Below are 20,816 nucleotides of genomic sequence, written 5' to 3'. Positions count from 1 at the left end.
CAGGCTCATATTCTCTGGAGCTCATGTCCTCTTTGTGACCATGGCTCCAGTCACTACACAAATATTCCATGCAGCGCCATGCAACTGCTCACATCCTCTCCATTTGTTTTCATGCAGGAGAAGCTGGTTCACAACAGCAGGGAGAGGCCCCACACCTGAGTGGAGTGGCCCACATTAGGCCCCTCATTCACTTTGAGGAACGTACCATCGTGCTGACTGGTGAGGATGTGGACTCTGCCTGCGGCAATGGTGAGGTCAGCAGTGAACACCCATGTGAGGATCCTGCACCACACATCCATCTCTCAATGCAACTGTGAGTGCTCTCTCTCCTGCTTTTGACTCTGCTGCCATGCATTCATTATCTCCACTTTGGTTCACAGGGAGTTTTGCCAAGTGACCAACACCTTCAGCCAGCCAACCCCTCAGCTCCATCCAGGTCTTCACCTCCAGCCAAGCGGATACCTCCTCTACTGAAGAACTAGAAACATGCAGCCTGGAAGACCAGTCACAGTGCTTACCCACACCCTCCACCAGCGCTGCAACACACACCTCAGTGCGCCCTAGATTAAGAGCAGGCTTAGGTTCACACTCTGGCAGCCACTGCATGGACAGCAGCCGAACTCCCCGACACTTGGTGGACTGCTTGGGAAAAGGCATCAGTGAGGTCAGAGTCAGATGACAAGCCTCTGGATTCAGCCTTCCAATTCATCGTGGACAGTCAGCAGAAGGCGGTGGAACATTACGCAAAACTGTTGTAAGCCCTCGATAAAGTGGCATATGCATCAGAGGAGTGCATCCACCTGCTCTCTGATGAAGTGGTGCCCACATATGTGTGCATGGAGGTCTACATGGGAAAGAAGGCAGTGACCATGGAGACCCTGGTCCAACAGAACACAGAGATGCATGAAGACCTGCACTCCATCGCGGTAGCCATGGGTGAGTTCCTGCAGTGGCAACGCGAGAGGGAAGGGGGCACCTTGACATCCCTCCAGGTGCTTTTTCCCCTCAAGTTAGGCCAGGGCCCTTGGGCACCCGAAGGGAGGAGGAATGGTAGCTGGACACCCCTGGGTCATCCACTCAGGAATCTCAGAGGCTGTCCGCTCCCTGCAAGTCTCCACTTCCACTTTCCCACTGTCATCTACCAACCCAAACCCTTTTCTTTCCAGTCTGTCCAGGTGAACATATACATTCCCTATCTTCCTGAGAATCCCACTCCCATCTGCATTGACCTCCCCGACCTCCTCTTTCCCACCCTTGGATCTGTGTCTGCCTCAGGGTCCCCACCAACTACCCTTGTCGTCCCTTCTACCTCTACTGTCACACCTTCATCTTCCTACCCTTCTGGCTGCCTCTGACCCCTCCCATAGGTACCATTCGCTCCTGTCATGCTCACCTGCAGCTCACTCCCCAGGAGGCAGTCATTGATCCACAGACCCCTCGCTTGCACATTCACCTAGATATCTCCCTCTCCTCCCTCTGGACTCCTGAATTGCTTCCTCCCCTGGACTCCTTTCTTCCCCCCAGCCCCAGATCCTTCCCCACTCCGAACTCCTTCCTCCCCTCAGACTCCTTCCTCCCACTGGACTCCTTCCCCCCTCCAAACGCCTTCCTCCTCCCAGAATCCTTCCCCCACCTCTGAACTCCTTCCTTCCGCTGGAAACCTTCCTCCCATAGACTCCTTCTCCCCTTCAAACTCCTTTCCCCTCCCAACTCCTTTCTCCCGCCGATCTCCTTTCCCACTCTGAACTCCTTCCATTACTTCTTCCTCCCCATTTATGCCTAATTCCCCACTTGCTGCATTCTCCCCCATCCCCCCATCCTCACCCCCCAACACCTTCATTCCCCACCCAACCTCACTCCCTGACACCTTCATACACTCCTCCCAACTAAAATCTCCTGACACCTTTGTCCCCCCATCTCAACTTCACAACCCCCGCCCCCCACCCCATCCACAGTGCGCCTTCCTCCCCCAGTGAAACCTAGGCCTTCTTCACCCCTACCTCGCCGACCATCCATAGCAACCTATGGCCAAGACCGTGATGTCCCATAGCAGACCCAAGACATCAACGGAGACCCCCCTGATCTTCGGTGAGGGCTACTTCGCATCGGAGCCATGTCCATGAAAATCCACACAGCATATGATGCAAATGTTCCTCCAGGGTCCAGTAGCTGTAGAGCTCCAGGATCTTCTGCTCCCTGGATGTCCGTGATCTCAGCAAGGCCCTAACAGTAAATCCCCACTTCTGCATGTCACACTTGTCCAGATGTTTTCTAGGCTGGCATGTTTTCCCACTGGTGTAATTGTGAATCTGGCGTGGGGGTACAATTCCAGTCGGGCCATGCTGTGCATCCCACTGGCTGGATGCAAGGCAGGTTGACGCCGGCCTCTAGCGGGATTCGCGGTCTGATACCATTGGATGATCCTACTGTGCTCCCATGCCCGCGTGAAACCAATTTTTGGCCTTCTCGCCATACTGTCCCCACACACCTGCCATGACGTCCAACACCAACGGGGCTGAAAAATTCCAGCCTATGTACTTGAATCTCATGTTACACAAGGAAGACAGTCTCCAAGCTATCTTCATAATTGAAATCCCTCATCCTTGGAACCATCCTTATGAATCTTTTCTGCCTTCTCCGCAATACCTTCACATCTTTCCTGCAGTGCCCAAACCTGGATGCAATATTCTAGCTGAGGCCTATATGGATATTTCAACTGGACCTATAGAAAGAATTTAAGCCTTCCAAACCACACAATCATTAAAAAAAAAGAATCTGTGAAATATTACCCGTTTAACACCGGATGTCACCAGCACCAACAGTGATCATAAATTTACAGAACATACTTTAAAAAACTGTGAGCAGGATATTATTCATGTTTCAAACTCCTCCATGATGGTAAACATTTGCCAGTTTTGGGCTGGAGTTGTGAAAATAATTATCAAAGTAAAATCGTCACTGTGATAACCCTGTCAGAATACATTCCAATTCTGCAACTAACGGCAGAATAGTGATTCTGTCTTCATGGCCTGAATTTTCAGATCAGCAGGCAGGTGCAATCGGTGGGCCCAGGATCTGCCAGGAAATGGACTGCTGACGGTCATTGGCCCCCGACCACGATTTCATGCTGGCTGGCCAATTAACGGCCAGCCAGCGTGAAGCACCGTTGAAAAGCTCAGCACTGCCAGGACGGGAGGAGGGAAGGCGATTACATCAATGCGTGCGGGACGAGCACAGAGAGAAAGCTCCCTGAAGTCAGAGAGCTGCCTCAGGAAGCTGCAGACCCGAAAACCATGAAAGAAAGTTCTGAAAATCAGAAAGAAAATGTCCAAGCATCACTATCAGGCACTTAAACATATAGGTGATAAAAATTCTTTCCACAGATTTTCATTTTTATTTTATATAATAACAGAAACCTCATCCCGCCCTTGAATGAGGTTTGGTGAAAAATGCAAAGTCCGCCTGGCCGATTCTCCCATCCGCCAACCGTAAAGTTGGATGGCCATGAAAAATCGGAGACAATTGCGCTGTTAATGAGCTTAATTGCCCTCTTAGTTTTCAGCGGGCACATGCAAAAGTCAGAAATGTGCCCGCCAAGCAAAATATTGTGGGATGACTTTGGGGTGCTCGCCCGGCATCTTCTCACACTATTTTACGCCCGATCGGTTTGGGCACACGCCCACCCGCAGGGCGTAAAATTCTGCCCCATAATTTATTAGCAATGTGCCCTATCACTGTAATTGGCTGGCATGTCTGTTCCTATTGGCAGATTGAAGTTTCAGAGTAACTGTTGGGTAGGTGATAGCTATTGGAAGGTGATAGAGGTTGTCTTTTTTCGGCATCATTCCATCTACGTAAGATGATAAACATGCAGTAAATCTGTTGGGGATGAGATAATTTCATATAGTGCACTTCTGCTGATGGCTGAAGAGGCCATTCCATGAGAAGCAAGTTCTGCTACAAGTGCTGCATATGAGGGGGTTATCGGGTGTTGTTGTGGGTTGTTGTTTTCAGGGTTGATACCTGATGTCAAGTGCTGTAGCCACGGATTGTCATTGTGGTGTATGCTGGCCGACGGGTGATGTCACCATTTCCCTTTGTCATTGGCTCGTGTCTCTCAGGTATGAAAGTCAATGTTTAGGGCTTGCAAACAACCTTGAAGCAGAACTTTAAGCGACCTACTGGTCTTATGGCTTCAACCATCTCGTCATACAGAACATTCTTTGGAATACATATGTCTTCCATTCTGCAAATGTGTCCGAGCCACCAAAGTCACCTCTTCTTGACGAATATTAGCACATTTTAGAGATATGCCTTTGAGAGAACTATCATAATTTTCAGTGGTGTACAATTTTAGTATTTTTTAAATACTGTAATTATGAATAATAAAACAATCACCTATTGGCAATGGCCTTCTTTTGCTTTTCTCAATCAATACAAAATATGTGATTTTGTTAAGATCATAAGGATATAGCAGGTCAGTTTCTTATTAAAACTGATCCAGTTATTAAAATAAAACTTCTGAGAACCGTATTTTACTTATATCTTTGTTTAAGAATGAATCCAGTAAATGATGTGGCATTATGTGTTATAACATCAGAACACTGTACAAAGTGATGGGCCTGAGGTCTGATATTCCCCACTTTGCTGAATTCCTGATCTCAGCCATCTCACTTTGATAGGTAATTGACTTATTGGTACCAAGAGTGAAAATTGACCAGAAAATTATCAGGCTAGCAGGCTTTCTTCATATCAACACTTCGGAGATATTTTGTATTGATTGAGAAAAGCAAAAGAAGGCCATTGCCAATAGATGATTGTTTTATTATTCATAATTACAGTATTTAAAAAATACTAAAATTGTGCACCACTGAAAATTATGACAGTTCTCTCAAAGGCAAATCTCTCAAATGTGCTAATATTTGTCAAGAAGAGGTGACTTTGGTGGCTCAGACACATTTACAGAATGGAAGACATATGTATTCCAAAGAATGTTCTGTATGACGAGATGGTTGAAGCCATAAGACCAGTAGGTCGCTTAAGTTCTGCTTCAAGGTTGTTTGCAAGCCCTAAACATTGACTTTCATACCTGGGAGACACGAGCCAATGACAAAGGGAAATGGTGACATCACCCGTGTTGGAGAGTGGAAGCAGAGTTTAAAATAGGAGGCTTTTTATATCCTATTATTTTAGCACCTGTTGATTTAAAATGCTTATTAGAATCAGCAGATTATTAAACAAGAATTTTTGAGTGATAACTGCACACATTTTCCCCTGTATTTTTACATATTTCTCACCTAAAGATTACATGTGCTCGTACAATTCTTTTCTGGTATGAAGATGCAAGATGGGGCAATGTTGATATCAGACTTCTCCAAGTCTAATATCAGTGCTCTTTCCAGCGAAGGCTGTGGGTCAGATAATGTCTTTGCTGAATTCCTCCTCTCATATGTGGGTTGTCTTACATTCATAAGCCATTTATCTAAAGCTAATGATTGATCAAACTTATCAACTGAGGCAAGTAAGCGAAAGGGAGCAAACATCCCTGAAACTCAAAAATTTCTGGTCTGGACTATACTGCTTAACTGAGCTCTGAAACCCCTGGATTTTATAGGGTGACGTATTCCCCGCACCCCCCCTGCCCCCCCACCCTCCCCTGACCAAAAAGGCCATTGTCAGTCTGCCTACCCAAAACCCAGCTTCCTTCACAGTGATATTATGCTGGGGACAGTCTTAATTGATTAGAGTATGGGCTTCCCTGCCCATCTGGGAGGAAGTCCCACCCTAGAGAGCTGGCTAGCAGCTCTGTCATCCCAGCAGCACCAGAATCCAGTGGTGGCCACTGCTGGGACTACAGGTAGACCTCTGCAAAGAAGAAGTGTCTCATGGATCCCAGACTTCAAGTTAGTCCCAGGATTTTGGACTGGCCCAGCAAGGGCGGAGAGAGGAGTGAAAGGCTGGTATTTAGAGGCCAGCGGGGGGGGCTTAAAAGGAGATATGAGTTGGGACAGGTTGCCTTCAATGGGCACAGGGAGCCCCCCCCAAAGGAGGTACCACACCACCTCCCTCCTTCCTACCCTTCACAGTGAAATCTGCCAGGCTCTGCCCACACAATATGGTGGTTGAAATGGAATGAGGCCCTTAAGTGCCCATTACTTGGCCACTCAAGGGCCTCAAAAAGCCTGATGCTTCCCCTGCCCATGTAGTATGGGTGGCAGGTCCGGGTGGGCTGGAGGTTGCCGGCAGGCCATCTGTTTATTTTATCTTTAAATACGCCAGTGGGAGGGCCATAAAATCCAGCCCCATGAAATATTCCTCCTTTTTGATCATTTCTAAATAACTGTAAAATTAGAACTTTACATTATGAAGCAATGAATTGCATCTGCTGAATATGTTGCAGATTAGGTTATTAGAGTCCTTCTGAATTCTATAGCAGTGGTATGATTACCCATGAGGTTACTTGGTGGATCTAGCAGTTTATCTCAGGAATGACATGTCTGGCTACACCAGAACTTTTGATATTGTTGAAACCTTTGTGGAATCAACTAATTTTCTTTAAAACCATCAAAAATTATATGGTTCCACAAAAACGTTGTGACAGTATGTGATTGTTCATTAGAATATTTGTTTTCTAATTGTACACCCAGGTGCCCACAAGTCAGCAGAAGGAAGGTGTTTATGATGTGCCAAAAAGCCAACCAGTGAGTCAAATCTGGATTTTCTATCTTGTGCTTTGTATCACTGATATTTTATGTCATTCATTGAGTTTATATTTAAAAAAATGCTGCCTCTTCAATTCTGGTTTTCAGGCTAGATGTGTCACTTCATTGAGCTACTCTAATATGTTTTTGTCTAACCTCTAGGTGTGATGCCAAATTGTTTGCCCCTGGCATCATTTCCCTCAATGTGTGAAGACCTAATCTTCTAAGATGTACCTCTGCATATTCTAGTAAATTCATCAATACCTTTCAGCATTGTGCCCTGGTATCAAGAATCTAATCAGCTGTTTGGATAGTTTTAATTTGAATAGCTAAACTGGCAGTTAAAATAACCATAAGTATTTATCTAATGTGATTGAAAAATTGTGGGTTTTCTCTATTATGAGGTAACATGTCAGAGAGAGCAGGTGAGAGAAAGGGAGATGGTGAGGTAGTGATAATGTACTGGGCTAATAATCCAGAGGCCTAAGCTAATGATCTGGGGACATGGGTTCAAATCCCATCATATAGCTGGTGGAATTTGTTTTCAGTTAACAAAATCTGGAATATAAACTAGTCTCAGTAATAATGGCCATGAAACTATCATTGATCATTGTAAAAAAAAAAATATACTTCACTCATGCCCTTTAGGGAAGGAATTCTGCTGTCCTGACCTATATGTAACTCCAGACCCATAGCAATGTGGTTAACTCTGAGAATTCAAGGGGAATTTGGGATGGGCAACAAATGCTGGCCTTGCCTTCACATCCTATGAAAGAATAAAGAAAAGGGTAGGAATACTATTGTTTGTCCTTCACTGCTAGTAAATTGGTTTGCTATCACTTTTGAATAATTATTACAATGTTGTTAATCTTCTTACTCTTTATGTGAATGGCATATTTATTTAGGATTGTGTCATTCATCACAACTACAATTGCAATCTTTGAAAGTAAGTAATGAGCGGTCAATAAAATAAAGTAACATTATGAGTTACAAGGAAATGGAGAATAGAAAAACACTTAAGTTAAGAAGTTACAATAATTATTTTCTGTCATTGCTAAGTTAAACATTCTATGCATCATGTCTGCTAAAGCTGCCATCAATATTATTGGTTTTCTCATGAGTGCAAAAATGTCATCCTTTCAACAATTTTCTAGAGTATAACTTCTGCCTATATAATTACTACTCCATGATCTGAAGAAAGTCTTCTAGCTTCATTCAGAAGACAAGGCAAGACATAATGCAAGAAAATATTTGTTTAATAGACTGCCTTTCTGTTGACTCTAACCTTCAACCCCCCTCCCCTATCTTCTCCCCCTCTCTCTCACACACACACACACACATTATTACTTTAATCAATGCTTCTATAGTTATTGCCCTTTTAATTTTCCTCCCGTTCCTCCTCAGCTCTAAGCATCCCATTCTAAATGCTCTTCCTTGTCACTATATTTGATGGAACTATCACATGGGGCACAGTTGTAATTTCCTGAGTTGTGCTCTCTGTGATCCTACAATATCTATTTATATAATTTAAAACTTTCATTTAGTTCATGTCTGTAGTCCATGGGAGAAATGTCCATCACACATCAATGTTATAGCTTAAAAAGAAGAAAACAATCACTATTAACCGAATGGCACTGAAATATAGCCTGGAATTTTATGGGGCAATTTTGAACATGTTCAGAGATTGTTGGGTGATGAGGGGGTGGTTGTGCGATGACATGGAGGCCGTAAGATCAGAATGGAAGATGTTGGACAGGAAGTCCAATGTCTTCATGTCATTTCCGCATTCTGCTTATAGTGGCAGATTTGCAAATTTAGACTTTGCAAATTGATTGGGGTGGGATTGTAATTAAGGCACTTAACTGGCAATTGACTGCAATTTTACAGTGCACTTTGAATTTTACTGATGGCACACAGGAACCACGGGACTTTTGAGCCTTGCCTAGTTGAAAGAGGCAGCAAGCAAGTGAGGGCATGTGCTGGCTCTCTCCTTGCAACAGCCATCGAGAGAGCCAGCATGGCATGCCAGGAAACTGGAGCAGTATGGGACCAGAAGCTAGAGGCTGGAGAGGGAAAAGGAGCCAGCACTGCAGTGACAAACAGCCAGGATGTCAATGTGCCATTGGGACTGTGGCATTTGCTCAAAATAAATGGCATCAAAAGGGATTGTGGGGGCCTCTGGATAAGGTCTTGCATAAGCAGAAAGGCCACCTCCATGGGGCTCATTCACCCAGGCTTCGGGGCCCCATTTGAGGAAGAGGATCAGCAGGGAGGATGGGAGTCCAGGTACTGTGGGGCATCAGCAACCTCAGAATCAAAAAGAGGTGGTTGGGCAGTGGTGATGCCAGAGAGCTGTTCAGAGGGGCATGGGAGTTGCCTCCTGTGCACAGAAGCCACCCTCCAGAGAGGGTCTGCCCTATCAAAGGCTTAAATACCTGCAAATGTCTGAGAGGCAGCGTCTTTGAAATCGGCAGCTCTCCAGGAAGGCCTTCATTAATCAATTTGCCATGCTGCAGGGCAAGCTGAGTGCCATGGGAGATGATGACCACCCATTGCCAGTGACCCTGAAGGTTACCATGGCACTGAACTTATATGCCTCGGAATCTTTCCAATGATCCACTGTGAGATCTCGCTGCCCAAAGCACATCTGTGCATCAAGGAAGTATCTAATGCCCTGTTCAAGTGGACTGCCAACTATTTACGCTACCACACCAATCCAGACAGGTGGAGAGGTCCATTGGGTTCAGGACCATTGCTGAACTGCCCCAGATGCAGGGTGTGAAAGATTGCATTCATGTGGCCATCAAGGCTCCCACAAACCAGCCAGTGCCTTCTTCAACAGGAAAGGTTGCCACTCGCTCAATGTACAACTAGTCTGTGAACACCACAAACTGATCCTTCAGGTATGTGCATGGTTCCCAGGAAGCAGCCACAATGTCTACACACTTCGGCGGTCCCAAGTGAACGCCTCTGAGGAAGTCACGCACAGATGCAGAGGAGAGGTACAACACCTGCCACTAGGCAACCAAGCAACCATCAAGCAGGCCATCGGTCTCCTGAAGATTCAGGTGCCTGGATTAATCTGGTTGAGCCCTTCAATATGCCACAGTGAGGGTCTCATGTTTTGTGGTGGGCGGGTGTGCATTGCACAACCTGACACTGCAGAGCAGAGGGGGGTTTGAATAATAAGGATATTGTGGATTGTGATGCCTCTAGCAATGAGGATGTGAAGGAGGCTGCTGAGCAAGTGATAAATAATGAAGGACCCCAGGAACCACAAGCAAGGTGCAATAAGATGTAAGCAAGGAAGTTTCAGGACACACTTATACATAGATGTTTCATATGACCCTTACCACCTATTGGATCCATACCAATGAAATTTTAATATTGACACCTCCTTCATTTTTCACTCTATTGCCCAGTGCCCAGATACTTATCGCACTGTGGCAGGGACAAATAATTGACCACAAGTGGCTTAGTCCACCCTTTCCAGTCCATTGAGGGAACCAAGCTGTAAGTGAAATCCAAAGGGCATCAAGGATTGGAAGGAGATGTAGGAATAATACATGAACTCTGTGGCACAACAAATACAAGTTATAATATCTATACACTGTATTCACGCTTCTTAAATTTCTAACATGGTGGTCTCTCCTGTGCCTGCAGCTGAGGTGGAGGTGGGCTGCTGACTTAGCAGCACCTTGGCTTGGGATGACCTTGATGGCTATCTACTGGCTGTCCGAGGCCTGGAGGGCCCCTGCATGCTGAAAGGCTCCTGAACAGGTTTAGGAGCCTCCTCTGTTATCGCAGTTTCTTGAGGTGCTGGTGTCACTGGCAGAGGGGCTGATGTGGTGTTGCCCACACCAAGAGTGTCCTTAGAGGAACCTTCTCCCTTGCAACACACATTCGTACCTCCCTGCTTTCCTGAGAAGCATGAGAAACTGCCGGAGATTCCAGGCACCTCATTCCCCTCTAGCTTTGCCACAGCTGCATAGATCTCAGGGGCAGAAATTTCCCCCCATCGGGGGAGCTGTGCAGGGGCAAGCGGGGGCAGAGGCAGGTGCAAACCCAATCAGCGCCCCCAATCAGGTCCATGCCGCCATTCTATATGGGCGGGCCGATTACGGCCCACTCAGCGTGACGTGGGCCCAGAAGCACTGTGCGCTCCCTGTGCGGGCGGGCAGGGGAGATTCCCTGAGCTGGGGCCTGTGCTCTTTCACAGGTTCGTTTAAGGTTTAAAAGTTTAAAATAATGAAAAGAAAATATTTTAAGTTATGTCCCCTCATGTGACAGCGTAACATGAGCTGAGACATGTCAAAGAACATTAATGAAAAAATGTATTTAATTTATAAACACTTCATGGAACCTCATGCTGCCCATGGATGAGGTTCCATGAAAAATGCAAAGGCTGCCTGGACTCTTCACCAGCTCAGTTAATAACTTTAATTGATATTTAAATGGCCTTAATAGGCCTTTGACAGTTCAGCGGGTGCGTAGCCAACTTGGCTGCGCGCCCGCCGAACTGAAAGTCTGAATGATGAGCCATGACATCGGGACACAAGCCTGACATCAATGCACATCATTTTACATGTCGGCCAGCGAACCCGCCCTCGTTCGCCGACCCAAAAATTCTTTCCCAGAGGTGAGGCCATGATATGCAGGTCTGCTTGCATCTCCAGCATCCATTGAGTGATCTGCTGGAGCTGGATCTCCATAAGGGTCCCCAATCTCTCCCTGGAGTGGCCCACGTACGCATGTGCCAGAGACATGACCTGGATATACTCCTCCATTGTCTGTGCATGGGTGTGGAAGTTCCACCAGATGTTCCCTTGTTTCTCATTGTGACTGCAGCAGTTGTCATGTTGCTGATGGCTCCGGAAGCACACCATCAGCCTGGGGCTCAGCATTGGCCTGGCCTCCTAAAGTTCTCCAACTGTCAGTGGCCTCAGATGTCACAACCTACGTCAGCTGCTCAGGTGCGTCTGTGCTGTGCTCACTGGGTTGTGTGCCTGAATCTCTGACGTGAGAAGAGAGCTGAGAGTGAAGCTGAGAGGGTGCAGGGGATTGATGTGACGGTGCACCCTCTGAGGTTCCCTCCTCCTTGAGGCAGCCGACTGTCCTCAGTCTCTCCAGCTCTCTGCTCTTCTGACCCTGACCTGCATGAGAGACCAAATATATTGAAGGGATATGGGCTTCCCACTGCAGCATTCCAACTATCCCAATTGTGGAACTCAATGTTCAGTGGTGGACTGGTGCCTCTCTGCTCATTCATTCAGTCTCTTGCATTGATACTCCTGCTTTGCCATCAGCGATAGAGGGGCCACCAAGATGCCAACACGCCTATGGCAGCATTTGCTAGTGCCTAAGTCCATTGTCACCGACTGGGTGGCCCCTCATTGCTACAAAACCCACCCTCTGACCAAATAAGATCATTGACGTAAAAGCAAAATACTGCAGATGCTGGAAATCTAGAACAAAAACAAAAATACCTGGAAAAACTCAGCAGGTCTGACAGCGTCTGCGGAGAGGGATACAGTTAACGTTTCGAGTCTGAATGACTCTTCATCAGAACTAAGGAAGAATAGCATAGAGGTGAAATATGATCTGGTTAAATGGGTGGGGGGGTGGTGGGACAGGTAGAGCTGGATAGAGGGCCAGTGATAGGTGGAGATAGCCAAAAGATGTCATAGACAAAAGGACAAAGAGGTGTTGACGGTGGTGATATTATCTAAGAAATGTTCTAATGGTGACATTAAGGGTAGAAAGCAGGACGAGCAAGGGACAGACAGCCCTAGTGCGGGTGGGGTGGGGGGGGATCGAAATAGGCTAAAAGGCAGAGATAAAACAATGGATGGAAATACATTTAAAAATAATGGAGATAGGTGGGAAAAGAAAAAGAAAAATATATATAAATTATTGGAAAAAAGAGGGATCGGAAAGGGGGTGGGGAAGAAGGAGAGAGTTCACGATCTAAAGTTATTGAACTCAATATTCAGTCTGGAAAGCTGTAAAGTACCTAGTCGGAAGATGAGGTGCTGTTCCTCCAGTTTGCGTTGAGCTTCACTGGAACATTGCAACAGGCCAAGGATGGACATGTGGGCATGAGAGCAGGGTGGTATGTTGAAATGGCAAGCAACAGGAAGGTCTGGGTCATGCTTGCGGACAGACGGAAGGTGTTCCGCAAAGCGGTCACCCAGTCTGCGTTTGGTCTCTCCAATGTAGAGGAAACCGCATTGGGAACAGTGAATGCAGTAGACTAAAATGAGGGAAGTGCAAGTGAAATGCTGCTTCACTTGAAAGGAGTGTTTGGGCCCTTGGACGGTGAGGAGGGGGGAAGTAAAGGGGCAGGTGTTGCACCTTCTGCGGTTGCATGGGAAGGTGCTGTGGGAGGGGGTTGAGGTGTGGGGGTGATGGAGGAGTGGACCAGGGTGTCCTGGAGGGAATGATCCCTGCGAAATGTATTTGCAGCACTGGATCCAGGTTCTTGGGGTGACCCCATGACTGCTGACCTCTTCTGCAATCTCTGTCCGGGCTTGTTTGGTCAGGGGGGCCTCTCCTCCCATCCCTGGGGAAAAGGACCTCCCACCTTTCCCTTGCAGCCTTGAAGTGAACCTGCAGGGAGGCATTGCTGAACCATGAGGGCCGCATGGGGTCTTCACATCTGCCATCGTATCTTCAGGCTTCTGTAAAATGTTCTGATTTCCAGGCAGGTAGTCAGACTGCAGACTGGTGGGCAGTCCAAGGTACTGGTGGGCAGGCTGTAGTACCCGTAGGCCTGTCCATAGGACCTGGAAGGCTGTCGGCAATGAATGCAGTAGTTTAAATATGGCATCAGCACCTGCTGTGACATCAGTTGACACCACCTCTGCTGCCTTGCTTCCTGTCTATGTACTGAGTGGATCACCCTCATGTCTCCCCAGTATTAATTGGCTCACTATCATAGGATCATATATTGCTGGCCATTCAACATCAGAAAGGAAGGGCCACCAGCTTCTAGTCCCGACCTCGGGACCTATGGGTTTGCTACAAAACCCAGCCCATAATTAAACAGATAGAATATCTACTCATGCGGAAAGCAGAAGAAAGGAACACAAAAAAAATCATTAAAACATTTTTGAAAGTGCTTTCTGCTGTCATTTTGGTTTCCCAGCTGCCTGAGGAAATATTGCTAATAATATTTCTAACATAATGACAAAAAATTAAATAATTTCACAAGAAAATCACAGACTTTCCTTTTCTGTGTTTGAAATCCCTTCAGTAATATTTCCCTCCCTCAGGAGCTTGGTGCTTGTGTTTTAGTTTTTTGCAGAGCACCACCTTTTCCTGGGCTTACTCATTCTTTATTGCTGTAAAATTGTACCACTTCCAGTCTCATGGTCTGCAAATGTGAAAATAGGCGTTATTTTCCATCCAGTCTTTTTTTTTAAATGTTGTGCTTCTCAATAATCTTCTTCGGTGTTTACTTCTTATTGATTTTTCTTTTCTTTAGAGATTCTGGATCATTAGGCCCTATTTTCCAACTGACCTTTGTCATTGTTTCCTGCTGGTATTCTAGTTTTATTTTGTACATTCTCGTTCATACCTTAACTCTGGTTTCTGCTGAAATGTTTTGCCCCTTTTCCATCCTCTGTAGAAATGTGACTGACATAGATGTTAACCTAGAAAACTCTCCAAAGCTGACATATCACAAAAGCTGAAAAGACTGCCTCAAATGGGAGTACCTGTATATGATATGCAAAAATCAATCTTCCAAGTGCTGTTGATGTTCATCCCAAATATCAGAAAATAACCCATAATCACATTATGTGACAATGTAAATAATAGTAATTTGTGGGCTTATATATTATCATAAAATTGCTGAAATAGAAATAAGATTATTCCTGATTACCCATACACATAAGACACGGGCAGGATTTTATGGCCCTGCCACAGCGTGTCTCGCCCCGGCGGATCTGGCGAATTATTTAAACCTCCATTCAATTTGGTGGGACCATAACACCCCATCGCATGGGAGGGGCCGTAAAGTCCTGGCCATTGTTACTCATTAAATTACATCTGGAGGATCCTTTAACATTTCTGATTTAAGTTTCTTAATAACAGGTTTGGAAACCTCTTTTACAGACTAATATTGCAATAACTCACAGACTAAACATTTGCTTGTTATGGCTCCATTGAACCAATTCACTTTCTGTGCACAGTTCATATTTTGCCTCACTTCACAAATATGGTGTAAAATTATATTTATGCTGTCAGTCTACCCCAGTCTCAAGACTGAATCTTCTTCACTTAGTCCCTTAGTGGGTTTACTAATTGGCAGGCATTGCCAAGGCTCTTTTCCAGAGTCACAGCATCATTGTCCCATCTTTGAGTTCCCCATCCAATCAAGGAGGATGAGCAGGATAAAAGCCTCAACAAGCAATGAAGGATCTCCATTTAAAGGGACTCTGGAAGGGCTCACAATGACAGCACTGAATGAAGCATTTAAGATACCAACGGGAAGCAGGAAACTGCTGCAGAATGGAGGCAAGATGGGGGGAAGCTTCCCCCTGTTCTCAGATCCATGGAGGTCATGTTGAATGCAATGAGGGAAAGAAGAGAAGTCCCCATACCTGAGGATGGTAGGAGAAGGCCAGCCAGCCTCACCATATGGTTGTGACTGCTAGTAACAGAGGCTGTGAGCAGCAGAAATGTGGTGCCCAGTCAGCACCTACCAAACCCTCGATCACTACGTCTAGAAGGACAAGAGCAGCAGATACATGGGGCAGAAATTTTCCCCCATCGGGAGGGGTTGTACGGGGCCAGGCGCGAACTCAATTGGGGCCACGTCACCATTTTACGTGTATGGGCCAATTATGGGCTGAGTGCTCCCTGTGCGAGCGGGGGGGTATTCACTGAGTCGGGGCCTGCGCTCCTTCTCGCATGCGCGCGAAAGAGCGCAGAAATCTCCCTGAGACACGGAGCTGCCTCAGGGGGATTAAGTTTAGAATGAAAATTTTTATTAAAGACAGAGAAAAATTATTTGGACATGTCCCCTCATGTGACAGTGTCACATGAGCTGGGACATGTTTATCAGATATTTAAAATTTTTAAATTTAATGAATAAACCCTTCATGAAACCTCATCCAACCCGTAGATGAGGTTTCATGAAAATTGTGTAGGCTGCCTGTGCTCTTTGCCTGCCCGCCAACCTCAAGGTTGGACAGGCAGTATTCTTAACTACTTAAATTACTTTCTTAATGGCCTTAATAGGCCTTTGACAGTTCGGCGGTCATGCAGCTGAGTCGGCTGCATGCCCGCCGAACTGAAGATCTAAATGACGCGCGGTGATGTCGGGACGCCCGCCAAATGTCAACGCACGTCATTTTGCCGACCCAAAAATTCCCCTCCAAGTTCCCCTCCAAGCCATACACCATCCTGACTTGGAAGTCTATTGCCATTCCTTCACTGTTATTGAGTCAATATCTTGGAACTCCGTCCCTAACAGCGCTCTGGGTGTACCTACACCACATAGACTGCAGCAGTTGAAGAAGGCAGCATAGCACCGCCTTCTCAAGGGCAATTATGGATGGGCAATAAATGCTGGCCTAGCTAGCAACACACATCCCATGAATTAATTTTTTAAAAGTTCCTTAAAAGTAGCAGTAATGTACTATATCTCACTTAAACTGATATGATGGATTATATTAAATATGCCCAAGTCCAAGGTACACAGCAGGAACATAAATATCATTTGGTAACAGAAAAATACCATTAAGTTCAACAATTTTTTTTCCACTATACCTGAACTTTATTTTCCTGCCAAAGCCCCTTCCCCCCTCCATAAACACATATGTTTACTTCTTTGTACTTTATATTTCAAACATCCCTTACCGTAAAGAATAAATGCATATTCTTTCTTTTCAACTGAATAACCAAACTACTGCTATTCGTTCATTCAACTGACTTTTTAAAGTCATCTAAAATATTAAGTGCCATGTAATTAAATAGATAAAAGGTTTTGAAGGTTCAGATTTTGGTTACGTTCCTTATTAAACTTAACTAGTGCTCCCTCTGCCTTCTTTCCCACTTTTGATCTCTCCTTCTGAACTCAGTGGCTTGAGTTGGAGTAAGGTTTCATGAAATGCTATCTGTCCTCCAGTGCCTTAGTCAAGCACTATTTTTCAGGACTGATATCATATCTGTGCACGTTCTCACTTGTCACCAGAAGTTGCTCAAAGTGTAGGAAGGGCGGGAACCTTAACGCTCTTCTCTCCTCTGGAATGGGGCAATATGTAGCAACTGCTACCTCAGCTCAGATATTTCAGAGATTGAATCTTGAATTTCCCATCTGTATAACTCAAACCACACAGTACATTTAATCTGGGATCTTGCTGTACCTATGGCTCAATACCACACCATGCAACACATTTAGTCTGAGATTTCATACTATCTATTGCTCAGTTCCATGCCATGCAATACATTTAATCTGGGTTTTTACTGTGTCTATGGCTCAATACCACATACTGCAAAACATTTAACCTAGGATTTTACTGTGCCTATGGCTTAAAACCACACAATGCAGCACATTTAATCTGGGATCTTGCTGTGCCTGAGGATCAGTACCACACTATGCAATGCATTTAATCTGGAATCTTGCTGTCTGTATGATGTGGGTTGCAAGTGATGTGCTTACCTGCTGGAATTGCTGGGGCCTTCACTGATATTTCTAATTTCAAGAATAATATGATTCTTTTAAATATTTGAGTCATTTTTGTAACTGCAGGGATTGAGGGAGGGACAAGGGCAGAAGCATCTTAAATTGGACTTCCCTGAAGAGAGTTTTTCCCGGTATTTTTGTTTTTGTTTTGGATTTCCAGCATCCGCAGTTTTTTGCTTTTATCTGAGAGATTCCTCTTACTTTGTCGAACCTCTTGAGAACGGTAGCTATCCCTTCCAACTTCAAAGCAGAGTGTTGCTATCTAAAGGAAGCAATAACTAATAAAAGAAGGAAGATTAGAACAATTAAGAGCAGTGTCTCCTTTCAGTCAACAACTTGATCTTCAGTAAGAGCAGTTCTGTTTATTGGATATGAAAAATCAAGTTTGAATGAGCTGCATCATAATTGCTGCTGAAGTAAATATATTGTAAACTAAGATTAATTTCATTCCTGAGCAATTAAGGTAGTGGCACCCAGTCAGCTTCAAATAGAGTTTCAATTATCAGTGGGCAGCTTTCATTACAAAATAGGGTCCATTTCTCGAACATGAAAACTATCTTATTCTTACAGAATGGCGGACCATTGGGGGAGATTGATGAACAACTGAAGAATATTGATAAGGTGTGTGCCTCTCGTTAAATAGATTAGCTTTTTGTGGAATATACATTCAAGTAGGGAAGGTTAACAATGTATCAGAGGTATACCATACTGCACTTTGCCTACTTTATTATTTCATAAAGCTACATTCATAAAACTTACATTTAATTCCTCCAAAACTCCTCGTGACTCTGTCCTTTTTTATGTAGGTAGTGTATATTCAAATTATCAAATATTTGAATAACCACATTCTTAATTCTCCAAACATCCTAAAAAAAGTCTGATTAAAAAGTACCAGTAGGTATAAATATTTTGTCCTGTAGTAATCTATCCATTCAGTGAGAAGCAGAGAAACAACTTATATTTCTGTAACGTTCATAATCTAGAGAGAGAGAGAGATTTCTCTGAGTGTTATACCAGGCAGCTGACAGTGATTGGTCATTTAGTAGAAGGAAGAAAGGAAAGACGATGAGCAGCACAGTCAGTAAGAAGGATACCAAAGGGCGTCTTAAAGGCAGGAAGTTAGTAGAAGGATGAAGATGCTGAGAGAGAAACTCCATGTAGTGGGGCATGGTGTTTTGAAGGAAATAGTGAGCAAGACGTAGACCAGTTAGGGGGGATCTGAGAGTGTGTGCAGGATATAGGATAAAAAAGAAATCACTGAGATAGAGACCCAAATTTTACCAGCCCTTTATGAAAGGGCTTGAAAGCAGGAAGGCTGGTAAAATGGAGGAAGGTGGTATTTGGGGGAGTAGGGGGTGGGGGGGTGGGTGGTGGGGGGCGGTGAGTGGTGTCCATCATCTTTCCACTATCATGCAATTTTGCCAACAGCGGGAAAGTTAGCAGATCGGCTGCCTGCCAGTGCCCAGTTGAACCATTTGTTATGATCTCGGTGGAGACTAGTACCTTTAAAAGAAATTCGAATTTCCAGTTATCAGCTGAAAGAATTACACTACAGGATTTCATGTTTGAAACAAAAACCTTTACTGTACAAGAGTTAAACAAAGCAAGTACTCCTAACTTAACACGATATTTCATAAACACTCATGCTTTAAGCCTGAAAGTTTTAATAGGACACTTCCTCTTCCTGTTCTATTTTTATTTCCACCCAAGAGCTCCCCTATACTTTACAGAATCTTGAGAGTTCCTTCACTTCTCCACATTTGCCACAGCTATCAGGGATTCACTTTGATTCTCTTCAGTGTTCCCCTGTTCTCCAAGATATACGATTTCTTGGGGTCCTTCCAGTAGTATCCAGCTAGCCGACCCTCCAAGTCTCCTTAAGCACCACAAAATTGAAGGACAACCCAGCACAAGCATAGGGTTCACTGAACTCTTAGTGACTCCACATCAGAAAACTGCCTTGGTTTCTGATAACCTTCCGCCACTGGTCTATAGCTCCTGGCAGATGCTCTTTCTATGCCTGTCTCAAAACTGCTTCCAGGCTGACATCAACTGCCTTTCTTTTGAGAAATCACATAGATGAACCCAAAACCAAAGCATAACCTAATTGCATAGCAACGTGGCATACATGGGATGTTCCAGACAGAAATTTAAACTATTTATCTCCAACTTTTATATATTCTTTAATAGGAGGTGGACGTCACTGGCATTTAGTGCCCACCCCTAATTGCACTTGAGAAGTTGGTGGTGAGACGCCGGCTTGAAACTCTGTGGTCCATGTAGTGTAGGTACACCCACAGTGCTGTTAGGAAAGGAGTTCTAGGAGTTTCCTTCCCTTGATCTGAAAAGTATAGATACATTAAAAAATTTCCTTTCTTTACCAATTGCTTTCAAACTTTTCTTTGATCTGGAGAAATTATATGAATATTGCAAACTTCTAACAGGGAAAACTACAATCTTACCAAACTCACTGCCTCCATTATGAAGCTAAGAGAGGAACACCTGTTATTTATTGTTTTTATACCTCTGCCTCTAACTCCTTTAAGTAAACATGGACCATCCTTCGAATTTTGATAACTTTAGGGGTATTTATCAGTTTCTCAAACCAAGTGCTTTCATTTATCTTACATTCAAATATTTAAATCCCCAAACTAAAAGCTATATTCCTAAAAGATATAAATCATGAAATTACATATTCATGTCACACTTAAATTGCCAATTAGGGCCACTCCCCGCCTCCGCAGGTATTTTGTTCATGTTGGGGAAGCCCACTGCCACGTGAGGAAACCGCTCAGTGATACCTAGCATCTTCTTGGTTGACAAAGGTGGTCCCTTTTTAGGCATGCCATAACTCACGGAGGGGCTCCTGGTAGCAATGGTATGTCAGTATTTAATGACACATTTGCTGATGACTAAGGCCTGCATGCCTGGTCATAGCGTTTCCCAACCCTTTTCATCCCTCTTCAAGGACGATTGGCCATTGCAACTCCATGCAGCTGAATAGGTTAGCAGCTCTTGGGGGTGGGCTGCATCTTTAATTACTTCCCTGAGTCCTGCCATCCAGAAAAGCTTTTTATGGCCCAGTGGGCAGGATTTCTGCTGCCTAGATAATGTTTGGGGATGAGAAGCTTCAGCTATGAGGATAGGTTGGAGAAGTTGGGACTGTTTTCCTTGGAGAGGAGAAGGCTGAGAGGAGACTTGATAGAAGTTTTCAAAATCATTAGGGGCTGGACACTCGTAAAAGGATCAAGAACGAGAGGGCACAGTTTTAAAATGATTTGCAAAAGAAGCAAATGTGATGTGAGAAAAAACTTTTTCACACAACGTGTGGTTTGGGTCTGGAATGCACTGCCTGGAAGTGTGGTGGAGGCAGGTTCAATCGAGGCATTCAAGAGGGCATTAGATGATTATCTGAATAGAAA

At 44.7% G+C, this 20,816-nt stretch overlaps 1 protein-coding gene across 1 annotated transcript in view; it reads left to right on the top strand.

The window, feature by feature from the left end:
• dab1a (DAB adaptor protein 1a) overlaps positions 1-20,816 on the top strand; it is a 198,241-nt gene that overhangs the window by 91,173 nt on the left and 86,252 nt on the right. The window contains exon 8 of the mRNA XM_041207818.1: positions 6,648-6,697. Coding sequence (XP_041063752.1) covers positions 6,648-6,697 — 50 coding nt within the window. The remainder of the gene's footprint in view (positions 1-6,647; positions 6,698-20,816) is intronic.

The sequence above is a fragment of the Carcharodon carcharias genome, chromosome 16 (assembly GCF_017639515.1).
Source record: "Carcharodon carcharias isolate sCarCar2 chromosome 16, sCarCar2.pri, whole genome shotgun sequence".
Taxonomy (NCBI): domain Eukaryota; kingdom Metazoa; phylum Chordata; class Chondrichthyes; order Lamniformes; family Lamnidae; genus Carcharodon; species Carcharodon carcharias.
Note: the sequence above shows the minus strand (reverse complement) of the source record. Positions and strands in the feature narration are given on the sequence as shown.